Genomic DNA, 25,020 nt, shown 5'->3' on the forward strand with positions numbered 1-25,020 from the left:
TATGATATGTGAAAAAAAATCTAATATAGGTTATAGGGACACATATTTTGGAGGTGTATAGTCAGAGTTATCCAGAGAAACAGAACCAATAGGATGTGCATATATGTGGGGTCGGGGAGGTGGAGGATGCCGGGAGAGAGAGAAGATAGAGAGGCAGAGAGAGATTAAGACTGATTTAAGTAATTGGCTAGCATAATAGTAAGGGTGGCAAATCCAAAATATGCAAGGAAGGCTGGCAGGCTGGAGACCCAGAGAGGAGTTAATGTTTCAGCCTTTAGTCTGGAGGCAGTCTGGAGGCAGAATTCTTTCCTTCCTGGAAGAATCTCAGTCTTTTCTCTTAAGGCCTTCAACTGATGGAACACGGCCCACCACACAATGAATGATAATCTGTTTTCCCCAGAGACTACTGATTTAAATGTTAATCACATCCAAAAAATACCTCACAGCAATGTCTAGACTGGTTTGACCTAAAAACTGGGCACCCTAGCTTGGCTAAGTTGACATATAAATTTACCATAACAGGAGGTAAAGTTATAAATAAAATTAAGAGACTGATTAATACAAAATTCAACCTAGTGCTTATCTCTGAGGAACAGAGCAGAGTATTATGACAGGAAGGGACACACAGAAGTCTTCTAAGTGAACGGTCATGTTCTTTTTCTCAGGGTGAGTGCTGAGTATATGGACATTCATTTTACTAGTAGTTTTTAAACTACATATTCATATATATTCCATGTTTATAAATACTTTATATTAAAATTTTCCTAAGGTTAGAGTACAAAGGGATAATACGTTGGCTATTTCTTTATGTAAACAGCTGCATATATGCACTCTTGAATAATACTTGCTTTGCAGATATGAAAAGACATCAAAAGCCATTCAGGGTACCCAAAATATCCCATCTCTTTCTCTAGATATTTATTCAATACTTGCTATCAACATGAGTGTTGAGTTCCATTAATGAGGAATGAGTACAAACTCATATTGAAAATACCCAAACTAGAAATGCTAGATTAAAAGTACCTCAAAATGTTAACAACAGTTGTCATGGGATAGTGGTTTTGGGGCGTGTGTGTGTGTGTGTGTGTGTGTGTGTGTGTGTGTTCTTTCTCTATTTTCAAAATATTTTTAACCAATAGTAAAATAGGCTTTAATAAATCGTTGAATTTAGAGACTTTGGCATAGAGGGACTCATCATGCTCAGCGTGCTTCAAATGTCCTCCCCTTCCTTCCATCCCTCCCTCAATTTCTTCCTCCTTCCGTCTCCTTTCTTCCTTCCTTCTCTCCTCCTTTCCCTTTCCTGTCCCAATGTCAAAATTTTGTCTATGTCGTGGCCTGCATTCAGAAACTGTATAATAGTCACTATAGAAAAACTTTTTTTTTTTAAATTTCAAACAAATGTATGCAAATTTAAAGTACACCCCTGTGCATTTTAAGAAGACTTTAATGGTATTCGCTCATTCATTCCAACATTTACTCAGTGTTGACTCTGTGCCAAGACACAAGTGCTGGGATAATTCAGATGTATTTTATAAACAAATAAGTATAGTAAGTTGGTATGCGTTATGGCATTATGGTAGAAAAGGAAAATAAGGGGGAGAGCGGAGAGAGTTAGGAAATACCTTATCACAGGAATGCCTTTGAACTGAATATTGAAAAATGAGTAGGAAAAGGGCAGTGGGCAGAAGGGGATGGAGAGGTTGGAATTTCAGGTAGATGAAATCACAAAAGCAAAAAGGATTGGGGCTAGAGTTAGAGGAAACAGAAAATTTTTTAAAAAAATTAAGGATAGGGGGAGGACTGATTAAGTTTTTAGCTTAAGAAAAGGGGCTGATAGAGAGGGACCAGTTGGAGATTCAGTAGAGAGATGATGGAGAGAAAAGTCAGGGACTAGAAGGGAGGGGACAGAATCTACGGCTGGGCCACGAACTGGTGCCAGCAGGTCAGGAGTGCCATTGGTAGAGATGTTAGCTAGAGGCAGGGTTGTTGAGGAAGTTCAGCAAAGAAGGTGGATTCTCCTGAGGGAGTGAGGGGGTGGAAGGAGAATGGGGAAGACTTCTAATACTTGCCGAGAAAGATGGACAAAGCTAGTAGAAAGACTATGGGACTGGACCAAGGGGGAGGAGGGGTGGGAGATCATGAATGTGCATTGGTACCAACCCACCGTTCACACATTGACCAAAGCGTACTCCATGCCACAAAGAAGGAAATCCAGATTTCATCGCTGCTTCCCTATGTTATCCTCAAGGGTAAATATCCTTTAGCAGTGTGTCCTAGCAATTTCATTTAAGGGCTAATTGTGTTCTTCCTACTTCTTTTTCCTTATATCTGTTGACCAACACGTATGGATTTTCCCTTTCTTTGTTAGTTTAGGTCATGAGGGAAGTAGAAAACAATTTAAGTGAACCTCCTCTTCTACATGTCATCCCGTCAGGAAGCTCAGGACCCCGATTGGCAGGTAGAGTGGGGCTTTGGAACAGTGTCCCACGAGGGGACTTTTCTTTAATTTCAGGCGTTTGATCGGGCTCTAAAATTCTCCAAGTCTTCAAACCTGATGTAATCCAAGGTCTACTCTGTCAAGAATGAACTTCAAGAGAAATTGAGTGTGTACGTAAATGCAAACATTCGCCTTGGTGGAATTTTTTTTTTCATTTTTTTTAAAAGTGTTTATCATAATAATGAATAGTTGGGTGCCTTTCCAGTTTAGAACTCTACTCGTTTGGTCAATAGGTGCATTATGAAAAACTGAATTCCTTGCATCACTGTGAAGGACTTTAGACTGCGGTCTGCAAAAGCAGAATAAATTTTCTTGGAGTTGTACCGTTATGTACACACACAGACACTCACACGCCCATTGGCAGACACGGCCACACCTCACAGCTCTGGGGGAAGCCACAGACCTCAGCTGTACAAGCTCAGCCTGGTCTGGAGGAACTTTCCGCAGGTCTCAGGACAAACAGCCCCACAGACCCGACTGCCTGCGAGCCTGAGCCCGGGCGAGCGCTGGCGGCGGCAGGTACGCGGTGCGGCCCCGCGTCAGGGCCTGGGCGGCGCGGCGGCGGCGGCGGGAGGGTCCCGGGCTGCGGAGGTCCGTGCCAGCGCGCGCGCGTCCCGCGCCCGGCGAGCCGCATCCCCGGGCGGCCTCTCGCAGCCCGCCTCGGGCGCCCCCGGGCCGCCCGGCGCTGCGCTCGCGGCGGGTCCTCCCGCCGCCCGCCCCAGCCGTGAACATGGCTGCGCGCCCCGCCGCCACCCTCGCCTGCTCGCTGCTGCTGCTCTCCTGGGCTCTGCTCCGCGGCGGCTGCCGGGCGCGCTTCGCCGCCGAGCCGGACTCGGAGGATGACGACCAGGAGGCGAGGGGCTTCCCCGAGTCGCCCCTGCAGCGCCCCACGGTGCTGGTGGCGCTGCTGGCCCGCAACGCCGCGCACACGCTGCCTCGCTTCCTCGGCTGCCTGGAGCGGCTGGACTACCCCAAGGGCAGGATGGCCATCTGGTGAGCGCCACGGGCCCCGGGCCGCGGCGGCGGGGCGCGGGCGCACGGCGCCGGCCGCCTGCGGGGCCCCGGGCGGGGGCCGCGCTGCTCCGCGGCGGGGCGAGGGGTCCCCTGGGCGAGCGCGGGAAACGCGGCGCGCGCACCCCTCACCCGCGCTGCCTGCGGCGGTCCTGAGCCGATCGCGCGGCTGCGGAAGGGCGCGCGGGGCGGCGAGCGCCTGGGGTGCTAACGGGGACCTCCAGCCGCCCTGGGCTCCTGCGTGTGTGTGTGTCGTGGGGGGACGGATTGTGGATCCGGGCGCCTCGTCCGTTTCCCGGACGAGGGATTGGGGAGACCCCACAAGCGTGCTAGTAGCTTCAACCCCTTTCAACTCGCGAGGTTTCCTCATTCTCCACCTCGTACCCCTCGCCCTGGAGCGAGGGAATAGGGGTACCGACCCCGCCTACTCCCCCAGGCGCGACACAGAGCGTTAAGTGTGGCTGGCAAGGGGGGGCTCTGGGATGGCTGGAGTGGCGAAGAGTTCGCCGCCCTGACTTCCTGGTGCCCGGTCCTGCGCCCGCCGCAGGGGCTGGAAAAGGGGCTCCTGGGTCTCGGGGTGGGGTGAGTGGGGGGTCAGGGGACTACGAGGGTGTCTGGACTCAGAGTTTGAGGCTAAGTAGGACCTGTCGTGTCTTCCCAACCACGCCACCACGGTGGGCACTGTGTCGCCTGAGCGCTCCAGGCTGTCGGCCCGTGCACCCTCCCGGGACTCGTCCCCCGCCGCAGATGCAACCGAGCGTGGCGCTCTGGGGTTACCGCGTCCGGGGGGCCGAGCCTCCTTTGAAGGCAAACAGCCAAATTCTGTTGCCCTTAGGATAGAGCCTCGGGCCTGGTTCCCGGTTTTGGTGCGGGGAGGGCCAGGACATCGATGGGGGGTGGGTGCACTCCCCAACTTTAGAACTCTGTCCGGTTCTGCGGCTTTATAAACCCAGGTATCAGGGCGAGAAGCTGGTGGCCAGGTAAGCGGCTAAGGGGCCTGTAGGGGAGGAGGTGAACTTTGGCGGGGCGGGGGGCGGGGGGGGGGACATGCAACCAGGTACAGAAGGACTTCCTCCAGGAAGACAGCCCAGGTCACCGCGGAGCAGTTTCTATATTGCGTTAGTGAAGGGAGCTGTCCGCATGCAAGACACATTCTTAAAGCAACGACTGGGAAGAGAGCGGAGGATGGATAAAGCAGTAGCTGGAATTGGCAGCCTGTTGTACCCGGTAGGAGAGGCACAGAGGTGAGAAAGCAAACACGAGATATAGTGCAGCACTGTGCTATACACTGCTTTACTATACACCCTGCTATACGTGACCGCCGCCACGGAGAAGGGCATGTTATGCGGAAAACGGGAACGCGGGTGCAGCCAGATTTTAAACCAGAAAGAAGGGTTTTATTTTAACCACTTCCATACCAAAAAGGCATCTCGCAAATGCCAGTTCTTAGATGCTTTTTTTTCCGAAAGAGATCTTTTACCATGTGGTCTTGGTCTTTAGCCATTGCTTAGTCTTAAAGAACAGTACAATATATAGGAGGTTAGTGAAGGGGAAGCAGGTACTAGGCACAGGTTTTGCTACCTAATGTGCAGATGTGACTTCTTTTATCATACGGCGCATTTTAAAAGCGATATTATGACCCTTATTTTCCAAATGAAGAGACTTGGATCAGTTCAACAACTCAATGTCACGGAATTACTGTATGGTAAACTGGGCTTTGAACCTAGTTTTGTCCCTAAACACTGCCTCCAAATGACAATAGCGGAAACATGAAATAAGCAAAACTTATATAAATCTATACGCTATAAATTAGGTGACTTGAGTCATTTGTCACGAGCGTGATATGTGGTTTTGGGACAGTTGCTTGAGGGCCATACACATCAGTTTCCTCATCAGTAAAATGAGGGAATTGGAATAAATTTGATATGAGAGTTTCAAAAATTCTTTCCAGCTCTCGAATTCCATAGATTTTTATGATGTGATCAGAATCGACCAGCAATAATTGGATATCCTAGGTCACTGGGATACTCCAGGTTCTTTGGACATTGGGGTTCTGTTTAGGTGGGTAGTATTCCAATTCTGCATAGATCTTTGGGGTCGATATTCTCATACTTTTATTCATAGTACATGTAACTGTACCTTGTCCTTTATGACTAGTATTGGAGAGTTAAGGAAGAAACCTCAGACTTGCGTAAAGCCTTGGGCAACCCATGCATTAGACACTAAAAACTCTTCTTTGAGTTCTGGTTTAGAAACCTTACATCATTTATTAGGTGATAATAACCAAAATGGCAGTTTTGAACTAGTCCTTTACAGCTTTCAAAGTATATTCATCAACTGTGTTATCTCATTTAATCCTTACTATCATTCTGTAAAGAAATAAAATTATCTTCATTTTGTAGAAGACACTGTCTAAAGTAACTGGCTTACTCGAGTTACATTTATTTTTTAATTTCACAAATATTTAATGACAAGAACTCACAGTTTTTCTAAGCACTTTTCATAAATTTATGTTCTGGTTTGAGCTTCATAATAAACCCTACCGAGTGTATACATATTTTAACCTCTTATAGATAAAAAACATTGTGTAAGCATGTTCCTGGTGACCTTCTTTTGTGAGATCCAGGGATGATGCTAGGTTTGGGCTGAGGAAAGTTGAATAAGATGTGGCTTCTCACAGACAATATGCCTTTTTTTTTTTTTTTTTTTTTTTTTTTTTTTTTTTTTTGTGAGGCAGTGTAAGGTGATCCAAATGGCGTTTATAGGAATTGGGGGAACGGCAAAGGGCTTCTAAGTCAGATTGAGGTGGTTGCGTGGTCACAGAAGGCTTCTTGAGGAGTTGACACTGAGTTTGAACTCAGTTTTGAAGGGCCACTAGGAATCTACTAAAACCTGGGGAAAAGGAGGATTTCAGGAAGAGGGAACAGAGAGACAAAAATTTTAAAAAATAATATTAAAATAAAACACACACAAAAAAATTAAAAAGGCATTGAGACCTTGACCAGAGTTTCCTGTCAGGGGGGATAAAGCGGGTGGCAGATCTACTGACTACAAGTCTCTAAACTCGTCGCATTGTACTACTGGGGCAGCTAACTCTGAGACCAGTCCTAGGGGAGTATTTGGCTGGGAAAGTTATGGGATACAACCCTCCAAAAGGAGGTAGTAACTCAGGATAGGGTGCTGCAGCTTTGAGGGCCTTCTGCCAATCGCTTACCTGTAATCTCTCAGTCCCAAGCTCTACGCAATGTTGAGATGCCAGCCTGGTTAATATCTGCTCTGCAAAGCCAGCACACTAATGTCAAAATTAGTCAGTATCAAAATAAAATGATTCTGAGCTACCCAGAACCTTACAAAACAGAATCCTGTTGTGAATAGAATCTAGATGCCAGCTGGCATTTAATCTTATCTCAATAACCACGTAGACTCACTCTTCTCATTACCTCTTACCATAGCATCTGATAAGACTTCTTTCCTGCATGGGTAATTGAGAGGCCTGGCTCATTGCTCATATTCGGGCTTCCTGGTGATAATCATTATTTTTTTTTTCTCACCTAAAGTTCTGGACCAGGTCTGCACTGCACAGACAGGTGAAATGAGTATCAGCAAATTGACCTAAAAACTTTCGCTTTCAGAGAATAAGTGTGGTTTTTCTCAGCATCGTTTATTCAGGTTAGGTCGAATTAAGGAAAGCTTATATTTAAAAAAAAAAAAAAAACTTGTCACATTTACCTGTCTCTGATCTCAAAACCCCACCGAAATTGTTTTCCTTTTGGTATCACGGCTCTGTGACGCAGAACTAAGGAAGATAGTCCTTGAGTTCTAATTAAAGCCCGCACTGAGTTCACGGGAGTCACTGAAGAACTAAGATGACAGGGACCGTGAGGCACCGTGACGTGTGGCAGTGCGCTTCAGTGGGGTCTCGTTAAGTCAGGGGAGCCATGAGCGTTGGCCTTACTATAGAGGGAAGGCTGATCTCATCCCCCTTCCCATAACCAACGATTAAGGGGAGCAGTGCCACGCACCATGATAATGAAAGATGGAGCGGGGCACAAGGAAAAGCATTTGACCCAAAAGATAGCTCAAGTTTGTCTTTCGGAGAGCCTGTGGGAAGAAGGCTGGGATACCCAGAGTCACAGGGGAGTGACTGCCATATTATTACAGAATGATTTAGGTGTTCATTTGGTAGAGTGTTGAACAGTAGTATCACACACATTGGGAACCATCGTATGGCTTTCTAAACAAGATGAGATTTCATTGACATAAACATAAACAATGATGAGCTTCTACTTCTTCTGGGTGCTGCACACTACTTTATCTGTGCCGTGTTTGTGGCTTAGCTTGGATTTATCTCCACATTTTCATGCCCGCCCAGTAGCATTTTGGTGAATGTTTAACTAGATACTCTAATATACGTGTGTTTATAAAATGTTCCAAGCCACTGTTAAGGATAGCTTTTGGCATTGGCGCTGAGTATGATGACATCACATTTCATCATTACAATCTTGATATTAAATGTTAATGTTATTCCTCCGGAGAGGAGTTTCAGCCCCCTTCTCTCCATTAGTCTGTTTTTCTCACCTTTCTCCTGTCTTTTCCTTATTATTCCCAGCCTGGAGGTTTAGTACTAAGGAGGGAGTATGCAAACTTAGAGTCAGACTAGGGTTCCAATCTCCTGTGTGATCGGGGGTACATCAATGAACCTCTGAGTGTGGCTTCCTTATCTGGAACTGACCAATAAACACTTGCCTCAAAGATTTATTATAATGGCAAATGAATCATTATCAATGGCTTTTACACAAATACTGCTAAATAATAGTTACTAGTTCCTATTTATCTTTTCCTTTTGATCTCATCTCCTTTACCTTTGTCTTCCTAAATGAAGATTTTTAAAAGGTATGTTCAAAAGAGACTCTATTTTCTGCCTTCCAACAAAAAAAAAGGGTCAGCATAATGGCAGCCGACATTTATGGAGGTGTTTGTTCTAAACACTTCGGTCTCATAGCTGATTTGCTCCTGACAACAACCCTAGGTGAGAAGTCCTATTATTCCTCCTCTCACTTTACACAAGAGGAAACTGAGGCATGAAGAATTTAAATGACTTTCCTGAGGTCACAAAGCTAGCGCATGTTGGAGCCAGGATGTGACCCAGACAGCTAATGTCACAAGCTGAGTACAGATGGCCTGTTTAAGATCAAGAAAGAACCCGTTAGTTCTAGCTTTTGCTTCTGTCAGTTGACCCAACTTAGGAAGATAAGAGTGACAATGTTTCTTTCAAACGAGAATGGTCCCTTGTGCTCGAATGACATAAGGGACTCAGTGGTTCTCTTCCGCTGTCTTGATAATTTTGTCACTTGACTTCGATGCTCTCTAGTTACTGAACTCTACGTCGGTAGTTTTCATCAGAGCACAGTGAGGCTATGTGGGTTGTACATAAATACGCAGGCCACTTGCTATGGTCACGGCCACAAGCAATAGAAAGAAATATATCAAGTATCGTTAGTGCCAAATGAATAAAGCAGCACTCGGTATTTGTACATATGGTGGCTGTAGATTTTGGGTTCATATCGGCAAAACTAAAAATATCAGTTTTTTAGCCTTTTTAATGAGCGCTCTTAGATGTAGTCGACTCCTAAACTTAACTTTCTTCCAAATGATTGGAGAAAACTGTCAATCCTTCTCCTGCTCTCCAATTTCAAAACATGATTGGCCCTCAGAATGATGTATTTCCCTTGGGCAAAAACCGAAGTGACAAATATATGTCACCCATCCTGTTGTCCTCTTTAATTTAATTTAACCGATTACCTGCAGGGTTCGATAGGATGCCTAAATTGTCCTGGTTCTTTTTTGTTCATTAACTTCCATGGATGGGAAAGCAAAGCACAGTTAAAAGACTTTACCCCCATATATTGTATAGTGAATAAAAGTCCAGATGAGATAATATCTGGATACATTTCTAGATTTTAAACCCTACGTGGATGTTTTTAATGATGAGTATTTTATTACAAATATCGCTCGTGGTTGCCAGTCATTCTAAGCAAGGTTTGGTTTTACAGATTTGTCTCAGCTCCCTTCCCAGGTGACTCCACCACCGAGTTTCTTTGTAACTCCAGGTACATAAGCATGCTTCGCGTAGCCCTCTCCCTTGACTGTCCCTTGTGGTCCTAGGAATGAACAATGACGTCTTTGTAACCAGGAAGGCCGCTGGTTGTGCCTCAGTCTTTTCCAACACTTAAATGTACACATGGGTCATATCGCTGTACGGCACCGTCTTCAAGTCAATGGCGCAGTATAGTAGGACATTATAAGGCTTCTATAGGGACTATAGTAGGACAATTATAAGGCTTGTTTCTGCACATTTCTTCAATAAGCAATATACAGTCGTTAAAGATCGAGAGAAAATGACTGGCCTGTAGTGTGGTCGTGAGCCCCATTCTCTAGTTGTCATATTATGAAGAGCTTGCACTACGTGTGTTTAAATCATAGTTATTATTCATCAGGAATCACAGAACTTGTGTATCGTATATGTCTTGACACTTTTATTCTCAAGGAGTGACTCGTTCACTTAATTGCACTTATGTTGTTAACCTATCAAAAACTGATAATTTGAAAAAAATTTAAATCTCCTTGGGTCCTTGTAGATTTATTTAATAGTAATTTTAGCAGTTTAAGAATTTTCTCTCTTGAATTTTTCTCTCTTTTTTTAAATTGAAGCAGTAATAAACCTCGACAACAAAATTTCAAACAGTATAAATGGGATAAAAAGTAAACTTCCCTTCTGCTGCATACCACCTGCCATAGGCAACCAGTGTTAACAGTTTCTTGTGTATCCTAGAAACTTTCTTGTCTATTCTAGAGACTTTCAGTTAACCTAATGTTAACTGACACATGAGTGTTTCATGTAGCCTGGGCTATCTGCGAGAAATGTGACAGTGGCCAGTTGGGGCTGTGGCATTTCCAACACGGAGTTTCTTGCTGGACCACTGTACTGCTTCTTCGTTTCTTGGTTTCCGGCCGGCCCCATAATCTGTCCAAGCTCCACACACCACAGTGATTACGGTTTAGACCTGCTGCGATAGTGGAAAGTTGCTGCCGAGTGGAATCAGGGTCGTTCATGTCAATGCCGCACCATGGAGCGGTGAGCATGGACGCCCCCGCCTGCCGAATCCCCTCTGCTGGAAGCGGGCTGGACGCGGGGAAGGGAATTCAGACAGTCGTACTGTGTCTTATGTTTCAGATGGGGTTCCTTGAAACAGCCCACATACTCAATATTTTAGGAAATTATACATCTCTCTGCCTTTCCTCAGTCTTGTTAGACTTTATAATTTACTAGGCACACTGATTTCCATCCTCGAAAATTCCCTTGAGGGCGGTAAGCTATGAATTTCTAAAGCAGTGGACTAAAACAGTTACGCACAGCCTTTTATTTATTTGGCTATCTTGAATTGTCTATGTGGATAATTCCAGGTAATCATGTTGGAGTTAGTAGTTCAGGTGACCTAAAAGTGACTCACCCCCATTGGTCAAGTTTATCGGTCATGGTAGACATGACCCTCATCACTGTTCTGGGCTTAGTTTCAGCCACATTCAATCAGATAGCTCATGGGAGGAGCCTGGGAATCTTGTCTTCAACACGTACACAAGTGATTTGATGCACCCCTGTTTTGAGACTGTATCATATACCATATAATTAGAGATGGGCTCCCAGAAGTCCCAATGAGGTACAAGGGACCCTCATAGGAAGACCAAAGGCTGTGTATGCATTCAGAGCTTGGAAAGTTGGCAGAGTGTGGAATCTTCTAAATCCCAACTTCAGATGCTTGAACAATCAAGAAGACCAAGCGAAGTAGTAAGGCACAGGATTACAAGGGAGAGGCTGTGCCAAAAAAGCATTATTTATGTTTTTTTATTGAGTCAAGTCTATGTGTCCTTCCTCCTTTCAACAGTGGCTATTTAAAAAAAAAATTTTTTTTTCTAAAATTTTTAGGCAAGGCAACCTTTGGTTGACCTCACGGATTGCAAGAACCTTGTCAGCTTACAATCCCTTATATTTTTCATTTTTTTACACCGACAGCACCTGGTCTTCCTAGGTGGTCTCCCATCCAAGTACTAACCAGGCCTGACCCTGCGCTTAGCTTCCAAGATCAGACAGGATTGGGCTTGTTCAGGGTAGCATGGCCGTAGAAAAAAAATTTTTTTTAAACAGTGTCTCAAACTTCCCACTGAATAAAGCACTTTGCACTGGAACTTGGTATAAAAATGACACTCCTTCAGATATTTTCTTTGCTCAGCGTGTTTCATATCATGAGCTCATTAAGCATTTAATTTTAGAGGAGAAAAGATAGCTATTAATGGACATCTCTGAATAGAGTGGAGGGAAATCAAACCAGTGCTTTTCCTTCAAATAAACAGTAGTCATTCGAACCACTTTGGTCCTCCTATTTCCTAATCTTGGTCTCTTTGTTCTTCGTATTTAATTTTCTTATCTTTTATTTTTCTCTTTGGCATGCCATTAAAAATCCCTCCCCACTTGTGAAGAATATAAACAGTCTATTAACCTGCTTTTAGTAGTTAGCATTTCAGCCCTAATTACATGATATTAAAAATCCCTACATCTGCTATCTTCACTAGTTATGACTTTAAAATTTAACTTTTCAGTCTATGGCCATGCTACCCTAAACAAGTTCGATCCTGTCTGATCTCAGAAGCCAAGCAGAGTTGGGCCTGGTTAGTACTTGGATGGGAGACCACCTAGGAAGACCAGGTGCTGTAGGCATAAAAAATAAAAAAATAGGAGATTGTAAGCTGACATTTTGGGAGGTCAACCAAGGGTTGCCTCACCAAAAAAAAAAAAAAAAAAAAAAAAAGTTAACTTTTTGGCAATAAATGCTGCTCTGGTCTGCTGTAGAAAGGATGTTCTGAACTTGTCACTGCTGCCCAAGCATGTCCCAAGTGGATCCAGTCGCGTTATCACAACCTCACCTCCAGGTACCTTCTCTGGGGCAGGTCACAGCTCAGTTGCTTAATCTCCTACTTTTCCGCAGCCTAGTTTTCTATTGTGTCCTCTTGGTGACAAGTTTATCACTTGAATGTTTATATGTCCATTTTCTTTTGAGTCCTTTTTCTTCTCTAAAAAATGTGGCTTGTAGTTTACAGATTAGTGCATCCCACCAAGAAGATAATGGTCACCTAGGGAGGGAGGCGAGGCCTGGCTGGCGCACCTTGGGTCTCCAAGACTGTTGCTTCCAGCCGAAGGCAGCCTCGTTCATCTTTGGCAGAGCGCAACTCATTGTTCTGCCATTTATCTTGTCTCATGAACGACTTGGAGGCACCGCTCGTGCTGTGTCATGTTGAACAAGCCGCTTATTCTCTCTTGGCCTGAGTTTCTTTCCCTGTAACATAGGGAGATATGTTAGAATTGTGGTTCTCATATGCAGCTGCTTATTAGAATCATTTGATGAGGGTGTGTGTGTGTGTGTATGTGTGTGTATGTGTGTGTGTGTGTGTGTGTGTGTGTGTGTGTGTGTGTGTGTTTCTTTCCTACAGCACCTGGTCTTCCTAGGTGGTCTCCCATCCAAGTACTAACCAGGCCAACCCTGCTTAGCTTCCCAGATCAGACGAGATCGGGCATGGCCGTAGACTTTGACGAGGTTTTAAAAAATACTGATGCCTGGACCCTGACTCCGGGGCATTTACGTCTGAATCTCTGGTGTAGGGCCAGAGCAAGTGACATATTTTGAAAATTGTCCAGGGAGTGGTGATGTACAGCCAGGCTTGAGAACCACTGGATGAGCTATTCTCTGGGGTCCCTTTCCCATCTGACATTTGCACTGCCTTCAGGTCAGCGACCATGAATCATCACTCCACATAACTTATGTTTCCTGAACCTTCCTCCCAACGTTAGACCTTTTCGGAATGTCCTAAAAATAAACTCTAAGTTTTCTTGGAGGCTTGTTGGATTGCATCCTCTTGCGCACTGCGCCCAAAGGTGTTCACTCGGTGTCGTCTCCTGGCGTGTGCCACGCGACGACTGAACTGCCAAGGGAGGTGGCAGCAAGAAGGCTGGCCTCGCAGGGCACGTTCTGAAACCTCTCGCAAAGGCGGCTGTGAGCACCGGGTGCGGAGGCAGCGGTGGCCCAGGGCTTGCTTCCTGCGGCACACAGATGCGGCCCCCAGCACATCCATCTAGCCAGGCTCCAGCCACTCCGGTTCCTTCCTGCAGCGTGTGTTTTGGTGCGCTGCCCGGCCTTGCTTTTAAGCATCTGCTTTATACTGCTGCAGCGCCTCTAATCACCTCTGGGTATTGAATTTCTGATGTTACTTTTAATGGCTTTGGGTTTTAGCTTCTTTTGTTTCTAGATTTGCATAAACAGTACCGCCTTTGTCCTGTGGTCTTGACACAGCTTCAAAGCCTGGACCGGGCATCAAAGACTCGCCGGATCCTCATTTCTTAGGCATCACATTGCAGCAATGCCAGCAGGTGACCGAAGGTTACATTTCCACTTCTGGGCCAGTTTTCTGTCTCCCAAAGAAGATTAGATTCTGCCAAGTCCCCTCCGATAATGGTCCTGAATCTTAATAGCTTTTCCTAAGGGCCACGAAAATACTGGTGACCAAAAGGGGCACTGCTGGCGTTTGTCTGACGAGGAAAGGACAGTATCTCACAAATACCCCCTGAACTACCCGCACTCTGTGGGAGGCAGACTGTCAAGGGTCTTTCTGGGAAGTATGGAAGCCCCAGACCCATCCGCCAGTCTTTGCTGATGTTAACATGCCCTCATTTTCCCATGTGTCTTATCAAAATAAAGGCCGCAATTGGACTCTGTTTCCCGTGCATGGATCGTCTGTGTTTTGAATGTACAGAAGCCAGCTTTCGATAACAGGCCAGTTGGGTCCGATCGTCCAGCACGCTCTTGAGCTGTGTCTCTCTCCCTGCGCTGCCCAAGAGTTGTGTGTTTAGACAACGGAGTTATTTTTAGCTCAGCACAGAAACAAAGAGAAAAAGCTGGAAGGGATTCAGCAGCATTCCGCGGAGGGCATTCTAGTGCCAGTTTTATCCGGTTCTTAGCGGTTCGCTCTTTTGCAGCGTCTGCAACGCGCCGCCACGTTTTCGGATTTTCCTGAATTCTCTGCCCTGCCTTGGTCTCATCATCTATGCCGTGAGTGCTTGACAGGCTGATCTTGAAAGACTTTTCTATCCACGGCGTGCCGTGCTCTGTGTTTGCAGTTCCGCCACTGATCTCATGAAAAATGACACAACTTCCTCTGTCGCCGCAGTAAGATGGCATTTGGGCCTTCGTTTCTTTCTTTGTACTCGGATATCACTTCTTTAGTAGTTTCAAATTATCTGTATCTCATATCCTCACCGAATAGACTTGATGGTTCACATTTATTTAAACTTAAAAAATAAAATTTAAAAAAATGTTGCCCTTTGCGGTGGTTAGTTTTATGTGTCAGCTTGACTGGGCCATGATACCTGGATATGTGGCCAAACGTTGTGGATGTTTCTGTGAAGGCAATTTAGATGAGATTTACATTTAAATCAGTGGACTTTGAGTAAAGCCAGTTGCCTTCCATAATATGGGTGGGCCTCATCTATTCAGTTCAAAGCCTAAATAGAACAAAAAGACTAACCTCTAGCAAGAAGGAATTGTGCCTTCAGACTGCCTTTGGACTTGAACTGCAATATCAGTTCTCCTTGAGTCTCCAGACTGCTGGCCCACCCTACAAACTTTGAGATTGCCAACCTCCATAATTGCATGAGCCAGTTCCTTAAAATCTCTCTCTCTCTCCCTCCCTCTCTCTTTCTTCTCTCTCTCATATATGTGTGTGCGTGTGTGTGTGTATGTGTGTATGTGTGTGTGTATATATATATATATATATATATATATATATATACATAATTTCTCTTTCTTTTGAAAACCCTGAGTAATATAATTTCTACCTCGAAAGAAAACACCATCTTTTTCATAAACAACAGCAGCTAAAAAAAAGGGGGCTCTGATTAGAAGAAAATGAATCTGAAGAATGATGTCAGAAGAGACAGTTCTAGGTCTAGAAACTGGGGAAACGCCACGGGAACGCCTGGGATGGAACACTTGCCGCATGAGCATGCGCAGTGCAGGTCTTTTGCTAGCGCTGACTTTCCTCACGCATGCACGATAAGTAAGTGCAAGGTCCCCCGCTTTTTTTAAAAAGGCAAAGATAGGAGTTTGACATTTGCCACTTCGATGGGAAACAATATATATGTTCGTTCTTTGCAAAAGCTGCAGTCTGACCTGCAAGCTTAGTCCCCTGATAGAGGAAAGTAGCTTCACGTGCACTTTGGGGGTTAGGAGAACAGTTGGAGGTCAAGTTTCACCAGACTAATGGGTTATTGCGCCACCTAACCCCGCTTCCTCCACCCCCACCCTCAAGAGAGAGGCTTCACTTCACAGTGGTGTCATTATATCATCGACATGGTAAAGATTGGTCTTGCTGACATTCAGAGGCCAGGAGAGTGAGTGCCGGTGAAAAGTCCCTGTAACTTGAAACTGGGCGGGGCCATGTCCTTCCTTGCTGATGCTTTTAGTGCAGGAGCAGAACAAAAAGTTAGGGAGTGGAGATGTGGAAGACAGATATGGGAGACAGCGTCAGAATTGTCTCCAGATTTTGAGTTGCAGGCTCCATGCAGAAAGACAAACTTTAGAGGGCAACGACTTCCTTTTTCAACACCCGTTTCCACGGGTGACTCTTTGACTTAACATACGTAGGGTTCAGTCTCTCAAATCACACTCTTCCTTTTCTGAGCCATAACCAATAAATAGAAAAACAAACCCTACTCCTGGATCGGAATTATCTGGAGAATGCGCTGCTCTTTGGCTCCCCCTCCCAGCTCTCTCTGATCTTGGCTATTCAAATGATAATCTCAAGCTGGAGCCTCAATGGCCTCCTTTCCCTCCGAACTAGAACTAACTAGCGCCAACTGCTCTGAGTATCTGAGTAACTCTTGTAGGATCCCCTAGTGACACTGGGGCTCGGACATGGTAGCATAAAATGCTTTGGTGAGTTCTTATTATATAATAGTAAATATAACTTAAGGGACTGGGGGGGGAGGGAGCGGGGGTCAAACTGTTTCTGCTACGAAGTAAAGTGGATTTGAAACTTTTCCTCTCTTCTGCATAACAAGATATCCAAGATTCCATGTTGCTTTCAGCTGTCAAGTCTTAGATAATAAACTGTGTTGGCTTTCTGTTCCTTTGCTCTAGAAAGCAAATAGTGTCCATAAATGGAACGCTTCATCTTTTGATGTTAAAGGAGCAGAGGACAAATAAAGCAGAGTCTGCTTTACCTTCTGAAATAATTTTTCCCAAAAGATTTTTTTTGAGTTCTCATTCTAATAAATACCACTACTTTCATTAACATCATGGATTTGGCTCTATTTTCTTTTTCCAATTCCTTCCTTTCTATTTTTCCAAAGAGGCATCTTTCTGGGTGGATATTGGTTAATTTATTGATGGATTGATCTGTTTACTATCAATAGAATTATCAGTAGAAGAAGCTCAAGTGTCCTATCTGAAAAAATTAGGAAAAGCTCAAGTGTCTTATCTGAAAAAATTAGGAAAAACTATTTTTTGCTATCACCTTATAAAAAAATGATTATGACTTTTAAAAATCCAGGCAGGTAATTCTTATTTTCAGCTGCTGGAAAAAAAAAAAAATTTGCCTTCCTTGGCATTTGACCTCGGAGAAGACCGAGGTCACACATGGCTGTAGTCTGCAGTCAGTTTCCCTCTGGGTGTTAGAATAATACACTGTGGTTTCCAGGCCCCCGAACAGCCAGCTGTTAACATGTGAGGTCATTTTTGACAGAAGATCGCATATGTCATTGTCTTAAAAGAGACATGGGCTGCAGATCCTGTCTGGGGACCTGCTTCCAAATACTTGTCGAAACACCGCCCAGCTTAGTTTGACCTTGGCCTTAGTGTCACTTTTACCTTTCAAAGAGTTTGAGTGCTGCACATGTCCGACTAAGTATAGAGTAAAACAAAGCCAGTAACCAGTTGTTAAACAAAAAGTAAAAGTGAGAATGGTGGCCGTTTTATGATTCTTCTCACTTAATTCTGTCACTAAGAAAAAAATGCATACTTTTTTCAGTCTCCATTGAAAAGTAGAAAACATCGGTTATTTCTTTAAAAGTGTTTTAAGTATCGAAGTAATGTGAAAAATACAAGGCTGCAGACATATTTCCTTTCTTAATCTCATAGGCCTTTTAAAATAGTAAACTTTCACCAGTGGTGTGGTAAGCGGTCCCCAACCTTTTTGGCACCAGGGACCGGTGCTCCTATGAGAATCTAATGCCTGATGATCTGAGGCGGAGCTGAGGCGGTGATGCTAGCGCTGGGGAGCGGCTGCAGAAACAGACGAAGCTTCATTAGCTGCTCACCTTCTGCTGTGTGGCCTGGTTCCTAAAAGGCCACAGAGGGGTACCGGTCCATAGACCGGGGGTTGAGGACCCCTGGCAAGTAACCAACATCCACAATGACCCACAGTGATCCTTGCCTTGTAGCATTCATGCCTTCTGTGGTCTCCCGCCATGCCGAATCATGTGAACAGGAGAACAGTTGGAAGTGCGAGTGTGTGACTTCCAAGGCTAGATCACAGGGGACGTGACATTTTCTGGTGTGATCTCGTGGATTGCTTACCCAGGGAGAGTCCTCCATGCCATAACAGTCCCAAGGAGAGACTCAACACACACGGAGGAACTAAGGTCTGTACCCAACAGCCAGGACCAGCTTGCCGCCATGTGAGTGGGACTCCCAGGAAGTGGGTCTTCCAGCCCAGATGGCATCTTAATACAACCTCACGAGAGGCTCTAAATGAGAATGTCGTAAACACCTGACCTACACGATCTAAGAACATCGTAAATGTCATTGTTTGAGGTGCTCTCACGGAGCTTATGTCGCACGGTATTGGGAGAGGGGGATGATAAACAAGTAAGCGAATAAATAAGATGAGTTTAAAAGACACGTGCTAAGGAGAAAGCAAAACAGGATGACGAGGTAGAGCTTCGACGGGGGAGCACTTCATGTGTAAGGTGGTCACGAGAAGGGCTTTTCGAGAAGGGGATGTTTGAGCCAAACCCTGAAAGATGAGAAGGAGCCGCCTTGTCAAGGTAGTCGAGAGAGGAGGGCTCGAGGAGAGAAGGGGAACCAGTCAAATTCAGAGAAAGTCTTTGTTGGTGGGGAAAAAGCAGAGACGGCCTGTGCGGCTAGTCTCCCTTACGGCTGCGCCGGATTTGCCTTCTGAATGGCTCTCCACTCTTCTCTGGGCCTCTTGGAGAAAACGATGGTCAGTTTTCAATAACATCAATGACAGTATAATATGTTTTTATTTGAATTCTTATCAATTTATGTAACTCTATGATCAAATCCCCACTAGTCAGTGGAAATAAGTATTGTTCGTGATGTCAACTTTTGAGTATGGTGAAAGGTCGATAAATTCAAATGTCAGCAAATTCCTGATGTTAACATCCTCTCCGTCCTGATTTCATAGTGGAATGTTCTCAAAAGAAGCTTTTTCTCTATTGTCATCGATGGCAATGACGTTACTAATAGGGTTCAGGGGGACGGTACTCATAAAAGGCAGAAGTGCTTTGTTTGAAAATAACAAAGCAAAACTAAACGGAACTTACAATCCCAACAATAGATGAAGACATTCTACACAGCAATCCAAGGAATCTAACAAGCGAGCGAGTGTTGGGCATCAGATCTGTGAATATTTCCTGCCTAAAGCATAGGCCAGGAGTGTCGAAAGGACTCTCTGCACCTCAGCACGCATCACTGAGTTCGAGGTGCATTGTTTGCTGGACTTTAACTTGTTTCCCTTAGGCTCAAAGCAAAAATTTTCAAAAATTCAGATTACTGTTTTAGATCCTGCTTCGCATCTTCCCACAGAGATCATCTGAACAGAGTCCACTTTTGTTGTCCCTGGTTCCTCGGTTGACATCACAGCACATCTCATCCTGATTCAAAAGAACGTTCTTCAGATTGGCTCTGGGCCAACAGAGTAGTTTGTTTGGGGGTTGCTTCAGTTTGTGCTTAATTTCTGAGTTTCAGCTGTGGAGTTTTATACCCCTTAAAAATTCTTCTCTTGGTTTCAATTCTTTTAGGCTTTGATTTCTTTATCTCCTAAAATAGGAGCAAGACCACCAAACATAAAGAATGTGGACTTAAAACAATCTTTTTTGGTTGGAAATTTATTTTCTCTTTTTATTCCCTACTTTGTCAATGAATGTAATCAAGAACTTGTCAGGCCCAAGTATAGGCAAAGAGTACCGATTGCTGATTTAAAAAGAAAAATCTCGTGAATCAATATTCGAGTTGTGTTTCCTACAGAAAACCCATTAGTTCTGTCCTGGGGAAAAGTCTCAATGAGTAATTATTTCAGACCAGTGAGCTCATAGCTGTCTGCTTGGCAAAGCTCAGCTCTGGTTTCTTCATGAAAAATAAGACAACTGCCAGGATTTTTCTGTCTCTTGCCTGAGCCCTCACAAGAGCTGCTTTTTACCCATTACGATTTAGATTCTTTAGGTGGATAACATTTCAACTCTGCCTTCCATGTAGTGCAGTAAGAAGTGAGTTGATATTGAGAAGCCAAAAATCAGAGTAGAGAGCGATGATTCATTTATTTTCTAAGGGAGAGGCACATTTTTAGGGACTGTGGGAAAGGACTTTAACCATTCATATTCAAGTGTCCAAACTCAAGCTGTTTCAAAATCTAATCTCTAATACGATAATAATTGTAATCTGGTTTGTTTTAAACTGATGTACGGTTCCACAGTGATCTCTATTTGTTTTTTAAAAGCTTTCCCCACTCCCCTGCGCTTGGCGCTATTACTGCTTGCTACCGGCAGAAAATATTCCTTCTTTCTCAATTTATTCTCATCCTTGCTGTCTGGAGCATCTTCCCGCATATTAATTTATGACTTTGAAAGATCACTTATGCAGCTTTGCAGGGGCCGCTGTGTCAAATTTGGCTCTAAACTATCTTATGCCTTTTCACTTAGATATTTTGTGCAGTTATTCTATGTCTATCTTATTAAAAATCTAGGTAAAGTCAAGGTATGTGTGTAAAGTGAAGAATGTGTGTAGTCTGAAAAAGATTTATTCTGTTCCTTGATTTTATTAGCAATGAAAAGTTTCCTATGAATGAAATCATTGTTAAGATTTGTTTTCCATTTTGTTTACCTTGTTTCTGAAGATGTTTTGAGACCTTGATTTCTGGGAATGGAATTCTTTATATGCTTCCTAGGAAAGGAAATATAACCCACCATTTGGAATAATTAATACTAGAAAAGAAGCATTCTTCTTTCCCCTATAATACTGTAGTGGAATAAATCCCTGCCCGCCCCCCCATCCCCAGTCAAACATAGCGAGATGAGAAAGGATGTTTAATTTGTATGAGTTAAATCTCTCAAATATAATTTTTAAAAGTGGTTTCATTGTTTTAAAATACATCTGGTAATTTAATGCAATGCTATTTCTACCCTTGGAAAATCATTTTTAATTACTATATGACAATTGTGTCTGCTCGATGTCTTTATTGTTGGTATATGAATTAGTTTTCTAAACTGTTCAGTATATTATATACTATTGTGCAAAACTCTCCCTTAATAGTGAGAGCTAATATTTATTGAACATTTACTGTATACCAAGCATGAGAATAACATTTTCTATGAATTAACTCGTCCAGAGCTCACTACAACCCCATGAAACGCGTATTGTTATTAGTGGCCTCTTCTGACTAAGCAGAAACTGAAGCTCAGACAAATTAGGATTTTTCCAGAGCCACATGCTTGGTGACAGAGCAGTGACCGGAGCCTGGCTCAGGCAGCTGGACTGTGAGGTTAATGAAGCTTGATCTTCAGTCCCCCTGCTGGGGGCCCGTCGCAGTGTACTCTCATCTATTTTGGTAAAATGTGCAAAAGGAAACTCTTAAATCAGCAGTTGGCTAAAACCACTTCGCCAACTTCCCCTCCGTCACATTTCCCCTTATTTTGGGTGATGGCAGAGTGGCCATGGGTGTATCTGGGGTTAGCAGAATAATGTGGTTCATAGTCACTGCCATGTTTAGTTTATTATTCTCCAGTCCACTTGACACACAGGTGAATGACCAAAGTCTCTGTCTGGCGTAGCTGGCATCAGAAGTAAGTGACGTGTAGAGGAAAAACAGTGTTTGAAATTTGTTTCTGGAAACTACTTCCAACCATCAGACGTGAAAATGTTTAAGTGAATAATTTAGTTCTCATTAATTCCAAGTCAAAATGAAACTTCTATCAAAAACGTATATATGATAATGCAGTGAATACAATTGACCATAAGTATAAACCTATTGGATACTTTCCTTTTTTCTGTGGGAATCACAGGAAATAGAATGCGTCAGCGTTGCTGCGTCTGAAGAGCACAAACCTGCAACAGTGTGTCTGAGCGCACACATCTTTTCCTGCATTGCAACACCTCAGGTTGAGTTCTAGCAGGCCTAACGCATCTTGGCCTGATGTTGCTGGCCGTTCCATTTGAAAGGGCACACAAAACTGTCACCAACGCAGTGAAATGGCTTGGAAGGTTTCTAAACTGTTGCTAATAACACATTTCGACCTTGGTCGAAATGGTTTTTCCGCATCCTTGGTTGAGGAAAGACAATTACACTTCTGTTCTCTCTGTACAAAGAGAGATTGTAAAATAATTGTCGTGTGAAGAGGTGAGCAGAGAGGATGTAAACAAAAATCTAAGAAAGTAAATTTATAGAAGCGCATCAGGTAGTTAATTAATGAACTAGTTTTCTGGATTTTGGATGTTAGTGGCATTTCTCAGCTTCTAAAAATGTGCTATAATTATTTCATAATAATTACTTCATTATGAAATAAGTTTACTAATTCGTTACAATTATTTAAATATCTGTTTTCTCATTCTAGATAAATGTTCACTTTCATGCCCAATTTTACATTTGGAATCTTGTATTTCTTTTTTTTTATTTATTTATTTATTTATTTATTATTTTGTTAGTATTATTTTTTTGTACTCCTTTTCTTAAAATGAGTTCTTCTAAGTTACAGAAGCTTCAAGCCCCCAGAAAACCTTGATTCGATCCTGCCCAACTCTTTAGATTTCAAACTTACTTCCTGCCTTCTGTGCTCCTCTGCCACTTGAGTGTTGGAAATTGTCCCTTTAAAGCCTTGTTTTTAACTTTCGATTGTCTCACAAACCATCTGTTCTTTCAATTAAAGTTTCATGTGAGTGCTCTAATGAAGTGTATCCTTATTTAACACTGAAATCTCACTGCTGAAAAAAAAAGGCATCCCTGAATTTGCGGTTATAAACTGTATTTTAGCACCTACACTCATGTCCCACGCTAAAGCGCTTCGAGAACATTCGGTGAGGCTGTGTCGCTGCGTCGCGAGGCCGTTCTCAGCACTGCACACCTGACTCCAGGCTCGCCGTGAGATTCCCTCCAGGATCTGTGGTGTGATCGGTGAATGATAAAAATGTTAAGGACTGCTAATTTATATTCGCAGTGGAAATTTTTAAATCGTTTTGTCTCTGAAATAAATTTAATAATTAAGGGTCACTTAGTCCATAAAAAACTCATGTCACATTTTATTAACTGTCTATGGCCTCAGAGACCACCCTGCGCCTAAAAATGAAGCCACGAATGAGACCGTGAGGCCTGGAGTAAAAATTCATTTTTATGACATCGCCTTTGATGTTTTAAGTTCCTCAGCATATTCGCTAAACTTACTAGTGACTGTCAAAAATTCTAATGGGTTAGAATTGTTAATATGATTGAATCTCACGCACATCCGTGACATCCACGGCTGGGACTTAAGTAAGATTTCTTCATAGTTTTACATAGATAGCCTTGAATTTAATCGGCCAAGTGCTTCGCGCTGCTCAGGAGGTTCCCTATGAACTCTGTGGCATGTCATCTCCCACTGAACATCGGTTCTCCACATCGGCCACATGGTTCCTTCTGCAGTTTCTTTCCCAACACACAGTGTAAATGACTTCACAGCCCAGGGTCCACGATCTGCCCCGTGGGCCCCAGAACTAAGACCGGTCCCTACGCACGTGAGCAGGGAAAGCGAACAAAACGGTCTGCCTCTCGCCCAGCTCGAAGTGATGCGAACACACGGAGCTCTTCTTCTATTTATCCCCTCACTGAAGATACCAAGAATCCTTCTAAGGGCAGGAACTGGGCTCTGAGAAAGTGAGCGAAGTACTGCTGCCCCTCTCCCTCCTCTGGAAGCCCATCACACAAGGAAGCCCAGCGGGCTCCGGACCAAGGCGCTGTTCTGAGAGCCTGCAGGGGCGTTGGAACACGGCCGGCTGCGGCTGCGCGGTCAGGGCCCTACCGACGTGCCGTGGGATCAGATGTGTGTGAATCTCACACCTCCGTAAGACTTTCCTCGACAACAAGGTCTGTCTCCTTCTATTCGTATCCCCAGACTCTGGCGCTGAGGTACCTAGCAGGAAGGGGCTCGGTAAATATTTGGAAAAGAATAAATAAGTTATTTTAATAGGTTTTCATATCATAGCCACTTTATTTACATTGCATGATGAAAGCGAGGTCCCCAAAGGCCGCTGGTGTTTTCCGTCCCGTTCCTTAAGGACCTGTCTGGTTACGGAGTTAGGACCGAAACTGAGATCTCAGCCTTTTTTTTTTTTCCAGAAGCAGAAAAATTGCAGTTCTCTTCTGTTGGATCCTTTCTGTTATTTTGCTTATTTGCTGATGGAAATAAAGTGCATTTTGAAGAGCACAGAGAGGATGCATTTCATGTTTGTTAAAATCCCATATCCACACTGAAAATATATAGTTTCTTTATCATGATGCTAAGTTCTATAAATAAACTGTGATTCGTGGTTTCAAAGAGCGATCCACATTCACTGTGAAATTTAGATTCCATTTTTTTTCTCTTTCTCTTAAGAAAAAAGATTTTGAAATGTGACCCACCATCGTGTTTTCATTTGGTTTAGCAGAAAACCATTTTCTCCTCCGGCAACCCTCGATGCTGTAGGATACCACACATGCAGTTTGACTTAGATTCCGTGACTACCAACATCTCTGATTAAGTAGTTTCTTTTCTAGGTTTGTATTAACGGATAACATTTCACAATGTTTTAAAACACACATGAAGATATCTGCACGAAAAGGCTTGTAAGGACAGTGGATTTAAAAAGCCATTTGCATCCACCATCCTGAGGAAGGAGGCAGCAGAAATCCTGTAGTGCCAAGGGCAGGTGACCGGCTGGGTTCAGAAGAGATCTCGCGAAACTCTACTCCTTCCTTTTCTTCCTTATTCGATTTTTCCTTTTTTCTTAATTCTTTTCTCCCAGGGGAGAGGGATCTGAGAAATGTATTCTTTATAGGCACAAGGAAAGATAAAGAAATGCCATTTTTTCTTTCATGCTTTTTTCCTTTTCTTATATTCTTCTTGGAGATAATAGTATTCTGAATTACAGTCAAGTATTTTATAA

The 25,020-nt window shown here is 43.7% G+C and overlaps 1 protein-coding gene and 2 pseudogenes across 2 annotated transcripts in view; 2 read left to right on the plus strand and 1 right to left on the minus strand.

Moving 5' to 3' along the window:
* Nucleotides 1–2,844: 2,844 nt before the first annotated feature.
* COLGALT2 (collagen beta(1-O)galactosyltransferase 2) overlaps nt 2,845–25,020 on the plus strand; it is an 80,249-nt gene continuing 58,073 nt past the window's right edge. Inside the window, exon 1 of one of the 2 annotated variants that reach the window (XM_016145600.2) lies at nt 2,845–3,490. In XM_016145600.2, the coding sequence (XP_016001086.2) occupies nt 3,228–3,490 (263 nt within the window). In that variant the 5' untranslated portion in view covers nt 2,845–3,227. The remainder of the gene's footprint in view (nt 3,491–25,020) is intronic. The other variant, XM_036234523.1, reaches the window with a different exon arrangement.
* Nucleotides 11,571–11,691, minus strand: LOC118613017 (annotated as a pseudogene).
* On the plus strand, nt 12,163–12,281 carry LOC118613087 (annotated as a pseudogene).

Source organism: Rousettus aegyptiacus, unplaced genomic scaffold (genome assembly GCF_014176215.1).
Source record: "Rousettus aegyptiacus isolate mRouAeg1 unplaced genomic scaffold, mRouAeg1.p scaffold_m13_p_17, whole genome shotgun sequence".
Taxonomy (NCBI): domain Eukaryota; kingdom Metazoa; phylum Chordata; class Mammalia; order Chiroptera; family Pteropodidae; genus Rousettus; species Rousettus aegyptiacus.